The sequence below is a fragment of the Zalophus californianus genome, chromosome 9 (assembly GCF_009762305.2).
Source record: "Zalophus californianus isolate mZalCal1 chromosome 9, mZalCal1.pri.v2, whole genome shotgun sequence".
NCBI classification, from domain to species: Eukaryota; Metazoa; Chordata; class Mammalia; order Carnivora; family Otariidae; genus Zalophus; species Zalophus californianus.
Window position 1 is genome coordinate 100111093 of NC_045603.1, and position 12645 is coordinate 100123737.

Sequence of the window (12645 nt, forward strand, 5' to 3'; positions counted from 1 at the left end):
AAATGGCTCTGACCTTTCTTTTGCTTGAGCAAAGAGGAAAAATCCCACAATGATTTGATTGTCAAAATTAAAAAAAAGAAAAAAGAGGGCAGTTCTTGGCAATGTATTTGAGTAGCAAGGAGCAAGTGCATGAAAGCTCTAAAGTGTCCCCAAGTGGCAGAAGGAAAAAACTGTCATTCCATCCTGGATATTTAGACTGGTCCATCTTTAGAGATGCTAACCTTCTAGATTTATAAAACCAAACAAACAAGGTGTGAAACTCTCAGGTTATCAGCCCCATGCCACTTCTCCCTACCCCCACAATCCAATGACTTTTTTTGGTTAGTGTATAGAGTTAAACAACTATCACATGTTTTAGAAAATGTCCATTACCCTCCACCCCACCCCACCCCACCCCCACCCCATCCTAATACAGCCTACCACCTCCAGCAAGGAGAGGGCACAGCTCCCCTTAAGAACTGCGTAGAGAATTTTAATCCATCTTGTCAAGGAGTGTCCCCTGCACCTGGCACCCCTGGGATATATGCCCTTGCTTTGCCCTGCCTTCAGTGTGCAAGAGAGACAGCTGGATGCTATGAGGGCCTTCAAGTGAACTAAGGGCAGCTTGAGGGCCACTTCTGAGTTAAGGCTTTTTCCAGGCTAATTCCACTCCTAATTCCATTTCCTCCTAAGTTCTTGTTTTTGTGTTTAGCTTACTGTTCCTCCTGTTCTTTTGTTTTGTTTTGAACCTTTCTGTAAGTTTTTTAAGGTTGGGGGACTTAGGGGTTCTCTCTCTCTCTCTCTCTCTCCCTCTTTTCTTTTTCCTTCTCTCTTTTATTTTTGAAGATTCAGGAAATTTCTGCAGAGACATTTTTCTAAACCCAGTGCAAACTCATCTTGCTCCGTAAATTCAGAACTTGTGATCACAGGGGCAAGCTTGGCAGGAAAGGATAAGACACTGAACTGGCAGGGAATTGGCGGGGGGAGGGTGTCCTCCAGCTGGAGAACAGCCTTCTTAGCAAACACGTGAGAGCACCGCTATCCTAGAGTTCAAGGTGTGATCTCAACAGAAATGGTACAGCTGCTCCCTGCTACTAAAAAGGTGGAGAGAGGGAGAAAGAAAGAAATAAAGACACATAGAGAAGGAGGAAGAGATTAAAACAACAGCAGGGCAAAAGCCAGAAATGTGACAAGAAGGCAAAAAAAAAAAAAAAATGCCGTGAAAATGAGAACACCTAGGAGAAGGGGAGGGGAGTGCAGACAAAAGGAGGTGACTAGAAAGGGTGGGGGAGGCAGCAGTGAGGGAGCAGAAATGGAGGAAGGAGACTAAAGTACAGGGAGTCACAGAATATACACAAAAGAAGAGGAAGGTGGTCACTGAGGACCAGGACATCAAAGCCCCGGGTCTCCGGGATGATGTGCTCCCCTCCCCAAGTTATAATCTGGCCCGGAGCGCTGAGCCAGGAGCAAAATTCCCCAACAGCAGAACCTACCTCTGATGCAAAGGCGGCCAGTTCTCCACCCCTCTCCTTAAGGATGATCAGGCAGGAGGACTATCCCACATCTCAGCTGAGCCTGACAGATCCAGGAAGGCATTTGGGAGCTCCTGCCGGCGAGTCAGGTGTAACGGAGGCCTGACCCTTGCCTTTGCTGGCAGCTGGGAAATCGCCACCCCAGCCGTCTCAGGCAGCACAGAATGCATCTTCTCTCGATGCTCGGGGCACAAAATCCACACAAAGAGGCTCAGAGCCAGAGGGATCGCTTGGCAAAATCCTTCACAGAAAGTAGGTCAGGTCACAGCCTCTCCGTGTTTCTTCGATGTCTTGAGAAGAGCCACCTATGAGATTGCTAGGAACAGAGCTAAATAATTCCCCCGGAGGAAGAAGTGTCATTTCTCTCGGTCTCTCTGAGAGCAGGGAGGAGCTTCTCTCTGAGGAGATGGCAGTTCCATGATACTGTCATGGACTGTAACTGTCAGGACTCTCGGCAAGGCCCAGCCTGGCCGCCTCTTGAGGAGCATGTCCCCTCCAGGTCTCTCTTTGTCATTTTGAAAAAGATAATATTGACACTGGTTTAACTGGCAGTTGCTTAGCATTCAAATTTCTGAAGAATCGGGTGAGATGAGGCAGCTTCGATGACTGGATGGGGAAATCAGGAAGAAAGGTCCAGGGAGAAAGTTTGGGGGAACTGCTTTCCCCCGCCCCATTTTCCAAAGGTCACACAACCTACTGGTCATTACCAGCCCCTAAAGCACTATGTAGGAGGTGTTCCCATTTCAGAAGCTGGGAATATGTAGTCTCCTGTTCTCCCTTGCTGCCCAAATCAGAAGATGGAGAGAACAGTCTGGAAGGTTGCTATGGCAACCAGAGTCCCTGGAGAGCCCAGCTCTCCACAAACCCTTTACTTTCAGGCATGCTCTGACTTGAAAAGGAAATGTTTGATTAGGGATGGTGATGAGGATGATCACATACACACATATAGAGACACATGCAGACATGTTCCAACATTTACCCTCGCTGAAACCATCCCCATTACCCCTGTAGCGGGCCCTTCTCCTTTCCCCAGATAGCCAGAAGTAACTGAAGGCATTTGGAAAACCAGAACTTTATGGCCTCGGAGCAGATTTCTGAATCATGAACTCCTCTTATCTGTATTTCAGGTTTGGAGAAGCCACGCTCCCCATCAAGGCTGCCTCTGGCCCTGGCAAGATCCCACTGGACCTGTCTAAAGAGCATCCTCCTTGCTGAAGTGTAAGAAGAGAGACTGAGGCCCAGTTCAAGAGGCTAAACAGGGACTTAAAGAGCCAATAGCCCAGGGTAGCCTACTCTTGGGCTTTGGATCTTGGGCAAAACCGGCAGAGAGGTTTTGCCTCTGGGAGATAGGAAAACAGGCTATAATGAACTAAAAACTCAAGTCCCTTACTAAGATTCACACATTTGCATAGCATCATCCCCAGCTTCCCAGATGAGTTCATCGACATTCCCCACGAGGTAGGGAGGGGAAGACATTAATGTTCCCATTTAATGGGTGGGGAAACTGAGGCACGGAGAGGAACTGTGGCGCCCAAGTTACCCTGTCAGGCTGTGGCAAAATCCAGATTTAGATCTGGCCCTCACAGGAGCCACAGTGTCTCTCAAGAAAACCCTCAAAATGCCTCATAAGTTGCTCCTTGAGAAAATAATTTTTTTAAGAGACATTCTCATCAAAGAGTCTTAAAGCATAGATATAAAATTTAAAACATGTTAACAGTCCTTTCGGTTTCTGAACTGCACCCAGAAGAGCTCAGAACAGTACATCACAGTTTTTCAAGGCAACAAACAAATGACAATGTTACCAGGAGAGAAATGAGGGGAAGTGGGCAGGTGGGATGAAGGCAGCAGTTTCACGCTGGAAGAGGATGGCTTATCCGGTGGTAACACCGCCACATTACCTTACCAGTTAGAGCAGGTCAGCTGCAGCTCCAAGGGGCAGAGCAGGGGAATGTTTGCTTGACTCAGCAAAAAAACCTCTAACAGTGAGGCTGTCAACAAAGGAATGATGTTTCTTCCTTACTCTAAACCTATTTCATTGCCCCTAAAATGGGAAGAACCCCACGCTAACATCCAATGGATGCTTTTACCTGTCTGCAGGTTGAAGCTAGAGTTTGCTTTGGAAAACCTTCAACTGCAATCCTCAGTCAAATTCCCAGGAAGAAGGGTGGGGGGCCTGAGAGGGTTGGGGGTAATTGTGGGAGAGAAATTTCCCGTCTGCAACAAGGTTCCTCTTTGCACGCCTCCCAGATGGCAATGTCTGCTTAAGTGATACCTCTCTTTAGATAATTCGGTCAGGCTAGTTGCTTGACTCTATTCAGCCATTTCTCCTGGCTCTGTGGTTCCCTCTTTCCAGTTCCTCTGCACAGGAAGGCACTTGCACAAAAAGAGTATTTGGCTCTGAGAAGGAACCTTCCTGGAAGCTAGAGAATCAAGGAGGGAAGAATTGAATGTAGACAAAAGGCTGATATCCACTGTGCCAGGACACACCTGGAGGAATCCTTTGGCCCCTTTGGTCTGGGACTGACCCTAATGTCCTCCAAATGGCTAAGTGTAATTGCAGTTTCTCTAATTCCTCCCAAGATTCGAGATGAATAACAGATTTGGAGGCTGGGCAGCTAAAGGCTTTACCAAGGGTCTTCTGCAGGATGACCAGCAGATGTTACAGGGCACGGAAATAAAACAGAAAGATGAACACTGTTTCTGTCTTCCAGCTTCTGCTAGTTGCCATGTAGCCAAAAGCTGACAGGTGTATGCCCCAAAGCAAAGGACACCAAGGAGAGAAATAGGACCCAGGTATGCCTGGTTTCCATCCTGTTGACATCTCTGTTCCTAGAGACATTACAAGCCCCAGACATGAAAATTGAGAGTCATGAGGGAAGGTCAGATGTTAATCTCATCCACGTGACAGAAGATGGGCATGAATGGGTGGCACCGTTAGAATTTCAAGAATGTCATTTAGATGGATAAACCTTGAATGCTGGAGAGATCAAGCAACAAGGTTGACAGTCCAGGTATCTGGACCCAGTGCAGGGGAGGTAATCAGGAATTTGTCTGGAGCTCGGGTGAAGGGAGTGGAGAATGAGAAGGAAGCCTGAGGCTGTTTGCTCAGGGTCGTCCTTTTCATTCACGCCCTGCCTGCATCTGTCAAACCTCAGTGAGCATCCTTTTCTCTGCATATGCCCGATGTGGAGGAGGAAGGTAGCTGGGTCTCCGTTCCCGAGCGGTCTCGGAGAATTCAGGCTTGCCAAGTCCACTGTCGGCTGCCTTCAGGTCTGGTGCAGGCTGCCCACAAGTGACATGGGTATACTGGCCTTGCTCCTCCTGCTCCGTCTCCCGGTGGTAGAAGTAGTTGAAGTTGGAGACAATGACGGGCACAGGCAGGGCAATGGTGAGGACCCCAGCGATGGCACACAGCGAGCCCACGATCTTGCCCCCCACCGTCATGGGGTACATGTCTCCATAACCTACCGTGGTCATTGTAACCACTGCCCACCAGAAGGCATCTGGGATGCTGGGAAAGAGTGAATCATCATCGTCGGCCTCTGCGAAGTAGACGGCACTGGAGAAGAGGATGACCCCGATGAAGAGGAAGAAGATGAGCAGGCCCAGCTCCCGCATGGAGGCCTGCAAGGTCTTGCCCAGGATCTGGAGCCCCTTGGAGTGGCGGGAGAGCTTGAAGATGCGGAACACCCGGACCAGGCGGATCACTCTGAGGATGGCCAGGGACATGGCCTGCTGCCCGTTCTGGCCGCCACCTCCACTGGCCGACTGCTGTTCCTGCTGCTGTACCAGCTCAGTGCCCAGGGTGATGAAGTAGGGGAAGATGGCCACCAAGTCAATGATGTTCATGATGTTGCGGAAGAAGGCTGGCTTGCTGGGGCAGGCAGAAAAGCGAACCAGGAGCTCAAAAGTGAACCAAACTATGCACAGGGTCTCCACCAGAAAGAACGGGTCAGTAAAGAAAGAGCCTCCAAGAGTACTTAGTGAGGATGAGCCACCTGCCACCATGCCCCCCGGGGGGAGGCCAGGATGAAAGGTATAGGAATCCTCTTCATCTTCGTCTTCCTCTTGACTACCCCTGGAAATTGGGGAGTCTCTGCTCACACCATTGCTTCCACCTCGACCATCTGCACGGAACTGGGGCAAGGTCTCCAAGCAAAAGATGACGATGGAGATGAGAATGACCAACACGGAGACGATGGCGATGCCCCTGGCGGGGCCTGAGCTCTCAGGGTACTCGAAGAGAAGCCAGACCTGGCGCTGGAAGGGCTGGGAGGGCAGTGGCTTCTCGTCCTCGCCACCTTCGGGCAGGCAGCCCTCGTCCTCCCGGAAGGCCGCCAGGGCCTCGTCCCCCAGCTGGTAGAAGCGGATCTCCTCCAGGAAGATGTCCAGGGGCACGTTGACCGGCCTCCGCAGGCGGCCCCCAGACTGGTAGTAGTAGAGGATGGCGTCGAAGCTGGGCCGGTTGCGGTCGAAGAAGTACTCGTTCCTCAGGGGGTCGAAGAAGCGGACTCTGCGACCGGGGTCTCCCAGCAGCGTGTCGGGAAACAGCGACAGGGTGCGCAGTTGCGTCTCGAAGCGCAGCCCGGAGATATTGATCACCAGGCGCTCGCTACTACAGCAGCCCCCGCCCCCGCCGGCCTCCGGGAAATCTCCCGCATCCTGTTGCTCCCCCTCCGGCCCACGGACCTCCCCCGGCGCCGCCAGCGTCAGGGATTTCTCCGACCTCATGTCCCCTCCGCGGTGCGCTCCCCGCCACTAGGACGGCGCCCACGACACAACCTCTGGAGCGCGGCACCTCTTCCCGGCTCTCAGCGGCGCCCTCCGTGTAGGGTGGGGCTCGCGCTCCTCCGAGCTCGCGGTCTGGCCTGGCCGCTGGGTCTGTGAGCCCCGAAGCCCCGGTCTCTGCAAGGCTAGGTCTGGAGAGGGGACCCGGACGCAGAGGATTTCGCTCCGCGCCTCCAGATATCCGCGCTTGGGTGCCACAGCTTACTGGGATACCTGGAACCGCAAACTGGCGCGTGTGAAACGGGCTGCCCGAAAAGACGCGTGGCTTCGCCCCCTGCCGTGCCTGAGACTGGGCTCCAGGACGCGGGGGTCCGACCTCCGGAGGGTTAGCTCTTCCCGGCTCCCAATGCGTTTCTCCAGCCGCTCAAGCCCCCGGCAGCCGCTGGGAGCGAAGCGCCAGATGCGCCTCCCTCCGGCTCGGCAGAGACTCCTGGCGGGGCTCGGCCTCCGCCCTACGTGCACCGCGGGCTCCGTCTGGCCAAGGTCGCCGTTCCCGCCGCCACAGCCACCACCTCCTCCCTGTGAGTCGCGCCGCAGGCCTCGCAGAGGGCCCTGCGGCTGCCCCGGCGCCAGGGCGCGGGGACCCACCTCCCCACCGCTCAAGCCTTCGCTGCAGCCGCGGCAGTTGCAGTGGCAGCAGCTCGGCTCTCCGCTCTGCCCTTCCTTCCCAACACTCACTCTCCAAGTGACGTGGCAGGCCCCGCCTGCTGCCCCCTCCCACCCCACTCTCACATCACACCCCTCGCCCAGCCAGGGGCTGCCGCGAGCCAGGGCGCTGTGGAAATAGACACACACTTGCCTCACCAGTAATCTTTCCCGCGCTCGCCTGGCACGCCTCTCCCTTGCTCGCATTCACAATCGCGGCCCCCTAAACAAGCACCAGCACCCTAATACCACACCCCCTCCACCTCCGCAATCAGCTTTCCTCATTTCAGTTTACAGGAGGTGATCTGCGCAGTGCATTTCACCGAGGAGAAAACACACCCCGCCCCACCATACAACACAACAGGGAGCACTGTACCTCCACTGGTCCAGAAATCTAATGAAAAAATCGAATCATATTTTGTCCCTCGATATTTACGAAGACCCATTTGCCAGCTTCCTTAATCTACTTAAAAGAGAGAGAGAGAGAAAGCATCTGTAGAAGTCTTCAGAGCTTCCAATTTAGATAGTATTCCAGTGTAAGTCCCCAGAGAATCCATACCTCCCTTTGCGAACCTGGAAGGGCAAGGCTGCAACTGTCCTAGAGTAGCAAAGTTGGTAGCAGAGAAGGGGCTGGGAAGTCTCCCATTGCTTTTTGCCTCAGAGGTTTTCCAGGGGAGTTCTGGGAACTGGGGCAGCAGCCCAAGTGAAAAAAGAACCAGAAGATGGTGGTCTCTCAGAGGTATCCTGGTTCAGGGAAGCACACCCTGGAATTCATTTGCTCCCAGCCTCCCTGGGAGCTCATCGGGGAATGCCTTCTTACTGCACAGGCAAGAAAAGAGAGGAGGGGATGAGTGGGAAGTGGTATGTAAGAATGTTGAAAAGAAAAATAATGGCTACATTTACTGAGCATCTAATATGTGCTGGCCGGATTCCAGGTGCTCTACCTGTGCTATGTCACTCACAGCCCCATCTGTCCCACAACCCTATGAGAAAGATGGCCCCTGCTCTTAGGTAATGTTACAGTGAAGACTCGCCTGGCAGTATTTGGATAGGGACCAAAGTTTGATGTTAGGGAATCTTGCCCTAACTCTCTAGGAGGGAAGCCGTAAGAATGGTTTTCTATCCATTTCCACTGGAAACCATATAGTCTTTCTTTACTAGACCAGACAGGTTAGAGTTTGGTGAAAGAGGATTGCTCTGATTTTTTTAGACTGCCACTTCCAGGTATGGTTGGCATTTGCTTCTCTTTACCCCAGTTTCTCCCTTCCTGGTTGTCTGTGGCCAAAATTAATTGGCTGATGACTACAAGTTGTTTTGTGTAGCTTCTTGTTCATTTTATATCATTGCTGATAATGACAGGAATGATACATAAAGGTAATCTCAAACCACAAGATACAAGCAAGAATTCTTTGTATTGCACAGTGTTTTAAAACCACAGTGGTTCGCAGCAGCATTCACTGCCGGAGGGGTTGGGGGGAGTAGAGACAAAGTCTTCTAGATGTGTAGGGCAGAGGTCAGGTAGTGAATGCGTAGGAGAGAAGCTAGCATCTCATTGCATCTTCATTCTCTGGGCTGTTGCTTCAGGAGGTGCAGCCAGACTCTGCTTCCTCTCTGTGCCTGTGCTGTTAGTTTCCACTTCCTCCCTTCACCTTGCATGCTTCAGTGAAAGGTGAGAAAGCAATTGCACCCAGTCACCCAGTTCACAGTTTCCCTATTTACAGGCTATGTAATTAAGCAATTTAGACTTCATGCAAGTCGCTCCATTCAAAAAAATAAGAAAAAGTAAAAGAAGAAAAGGAAACAACAACAGACACAATACAGAAGATACTCTTTCACCCTTGTCCGATTATCTGCAATTATTTTCTGGATTATAAATTAATTTACTCTTTTTGTCCTTGTTTTCAAAATTTATAATGAATTATTCATTTCATGTTTGTTTTCGTCATTGCTGTTTTTATTCATGAGGCTGTCAACTAGGTCAGTAACTCTTCAAAACAAATGGTGGGAAGCATGGGAAAAAAAAAACAAAAAACCTGCATTCTGCCAGAAGGGTGCACAGTCTAACATGGTAAAAGGAATCACCATTTGAGTACCCCTGGGTTAAGTCTGGCTGGTGCTGCCCGCCAGCCTACATCAGAGCTGACGTTCCTGGTTACCTTCACATCAGGCATGAGGCTGTGCCCCAGGAGATGTCTCACTGTGCGCGAGGAGGTTCCCCCTGAGAGAAAAGTCATTAGCAAATTCATGAATCAGAGTTCTGTTTTTAGTTCTTTTGTGAAAGAGACTCATTTCTTAGCTTTAGAAAATCCGTATGCTTAGATCATTCTTCTCTAGCATATATGAAGAGTGAGTAAAATTACACCTTCAGAAGTGCCAGTTCCCAGGTGAAGAAAGACAAAAGGCACAACCCCATCCATACACTGCAACACCACTTCCAGTGACAGGTGAACATTTCCCCCACATTCACTGAGCACCGATTTCATGACAGCACAGATTTTTCTTGTGCCTAAATTCAAATATTTGCAATGATGCTAGGGGCCATTCATGGAATTAACAAGCATTTATTGAGAAGCAGCTGGGTGCCCATCATACTGGCAGGTGCTAGGGGTTTAGAAGTGATCTAGACAAAATATCTGTTTTCGTGAGCTTACATGTCTGTGCAGTAAATACATTACATTCTAGACAGAAAATTTTGACAGTAAACAATAAAGAAGAAATTTATATATTATAGTAAATGCTTTGAGAAACTAAATGGGATGCTATGTCAGAAATCAACCTGAGGATTCAACTTTGAACAGGGTGGTTGGGAAAGATGCCCCAGAAGAGATAATATGGGATGGCTGTCAAGCAGAGAGGAGACATGATTTGCATAGAGGCTATGAAGAGAATGCATTACAAGGGGGCAAAAGGAAAATGGGCCAGGAAATTGCAGTAGTCTGGGAAAAGGTTGATAGTGACAGGGACTGGACTAAAGGTAAAGCAAGTAGGGATAGAGTGGGGATGAGGTGGGGGCGGGGCGGGGAGATTTAAGAGAATCAGCAGGAATTGGTGATGGATAGGACATGAGAAACAATCAAAGAATGCCAGGTTTGGGGTTTGAGCAACGGGGGAGAGAGGTGTCATTTACTAAGAAAGGGAATATAAGGAATTAAACAGGTTAGGATCAGGGGTGCCTGGGTTGCTCGGTCGGTTGAGCATTGGGCTCCCTGCTCAGCGGGGAGTCTGCTTCTCCCTCTCCCTCTGCTCCTCCCCCCGCTTGAGCTCGCACTCTCTCTCTCTTTCTCTCATGCTCTCTCTCTCTCTCAAATACATAAAATCTTTAAAAAAATAAATAAACAGGTTAGGATCAATCAAGACCTCATGTTCAGAAATGTTAAATTGGAGAGGTAAATTAAACATGCAAATAAAGACATTGAGAAGTGGTTATTTATTCAGGCCTGGAATATGAAAAAGAAATGAGTGATTTGTGAATGTAAAATATTTAGAAATATTTAAGCCCATGGCACTGACATCTTCTAGAGAGACAGAATATGGACAATGAAGAGAAACATAACCAAGGCCAAGTCCTGCACAGTACTTTACAATTCACAGTTCAAGTTCAGGAAGAAGAGGAGCCAGCAAAGGAGACCAAGGGGTGGTCAGTGGGGTCAAAAGAAAACCAGAGAAGATGTTGTCCCAGATTCGCATCTTCACAGGGTCATGCTGACTTCCAAATGAGCACAATATCTGCATCAGATCAGGAGCACAGCGTGGGAAGAAAAAGGTCACAGTAGGGAGGAACCACCTGAAAATGGATGTATGTACTAACCAAGATGAGTACATAACAATGCGCCACATAATTTGATAACCATTTATATTAGTGTCTCTGCCCTGGAGTTTAAAATGTACTCATCCCAGCTATGTAAATTAGCATTCTATCCTATTTTCCAGGCTTCTTTTATTAATTTTTTTACTTTGTATATGTGTGTGTGCGCACGCGCATGCACGCACGTGTGTGCTTGTCATCACCCCAGCAGTAGGATCCTTGTAGTGTTTCTCTGGAGAGAGAGGACAGTGGTCATAGACTGGGCCTTGTTTCTCTGAATAATCTCAGAATGCTTCTTTTTACCTGCCTTATCACCCACAGGCCCCTGTGGGAGGAAAGAGTGGTAAGTGGTCAACACCCTCAGTTCCTACTTGAGTGCATAATTATACACACATCCTCCCTGAGAAGAATCAAGAAAAATCACCCCTTTCTTTGGCTCTGCACTGGAGAAGACAAACCATATGGAGACAGTTGGGGGCAGGGGTGTGATGCATCAGACACTGTGTCTCTCATCTTACTCTCTCACCTCTGGGCAAGGCTCACTGCCCCAATCCTTCCGTTCTTCAGGATGGCCAATGTGGAAGTTCCTCTGACCAGAAAACAGTGTCCTATATGACCCTGCCTCCTTCCTGGGTCATTTTTACTCCTCTTAACCTTCCCCCTATTTTCCTGGCTGGAAAGATGAAGGAAGGAAGCTTTGAATTCTGGGGGACATGGGGAGATTAATGGATGATTGGGTGATTCTATGCTTTGCAAACAATCTTTGCTACATTCCTTTTGTTCCCATCCCTCTACATGCACACACACACATACACACACACACGCACACAAACACACACAAATTTGGTCATCTAAGACTTACATTAAAAAGAAATCACTGTCTTGAAATTTGAGCTTTAAGTTCCTGCCAGTAGCACCCACTAGTCTTATAAACTGTTTAGTGCCCCCTTCTCACACTTGATAGTGTAACTCTTAGACCTAAAGTTCCCTTCTATTAATTTAGTCTTTGGAAGCACCATCACCATTTTCCTCCTCCTGGGCTTTCCCTGGGACCAGAGTGGACAAGGGGAAGGACAAATGCAAATATATATATTCTATAGATAAGCATCATTTATATTTAGCTCCTTAGCCAGAGTTTTGATGATGATGACGATGATAGTGATATCAACTACAAAATGATGATGGTGATGATGATACTCCAGAATCCACTAGAGAAAAATCTAACAGCTTTTGCTTGAGTGAAGCTGTATATTGGAAAAGGAATGCATTAGACATCTGTGCCATGCAAATCAACAGCCTTAGGAAATGACTAGCCATGCCAAGAAATAAATCTATAAAGAACTCTTTATCATTCAGGGAGGATCCCGAGAGAGCTTGTTAGTATCACACGTTTGCAGCCTGCTTCTTCATGCCAGTCCACAACGGAGATAAGTCACCAGTGCTGCTTTCCAGATGTCTCCGGTTCTCTACCTTTCAGGAATGGGGGTTTGTGCTCTCCAGCTCCCCTGTGGTTAGACCAGGCAAATAGTTCTGACCAAGGATTTGTACGCAGAAGTGATGTGTGTCACTTCTAGACTAAAACATTGCATTGAATGTAAAGAAAGCCGCCAGAACTTTCTTTAGCTCAGCCACTCTTGACCAGTAGTGGTCAAGATGGTGGCTGCTGTCAGAGTGAGGCGGGGTCCAGAGTGAGGTGACATGGAGCCCAGCCAAAGCAATAGCAATGTAGCATGAGTGAGAAACTCATTCTAATCCTGTGATATATGGGGGTTGATTTGTTATCATGGCATAATCTAGCCTATCCGAACCAATTCAACAGTACTACCCAGAAATGAGGAGCTGCTATAACCAAAAATCTGTGGCCTTGGCATTGGACTGGGGCCAAATGATGGGCAG

General features: G+C 49.1%; 1 protein-coding gene across 2 annotated transcripts in view; it reads right to left on the reverse strand.

Annotated features, from left to right (window-relative positions):
- The window catches only part of KCNA6 (potassium voltage-gated channel subfamily A member 6), a 46234-nt gene extending 39949 nt beyond the window's left edge, over positions 1 to 6285 (reverse strand). For both annotated transcript variants that reach the window (XM_027595330.2, XM_027595329.2), the window contains exon 1: positions 1473 to 6285. In XM_027595330.2, the coding sequence (XP_027451131.1) occupies positions 4656 to 6242 (1587 nt within the window). In that variant the 5' untranslated portion in view covers positions 6243 to 6285 and the 3' untranslated portion in view covers positions 1473 to 4655. The remainder of the gene's footprint in view (positions 1 to 1472) is intronic.
- Positions 6286 to 12645: the final 6360 nt, after the last annotated feature.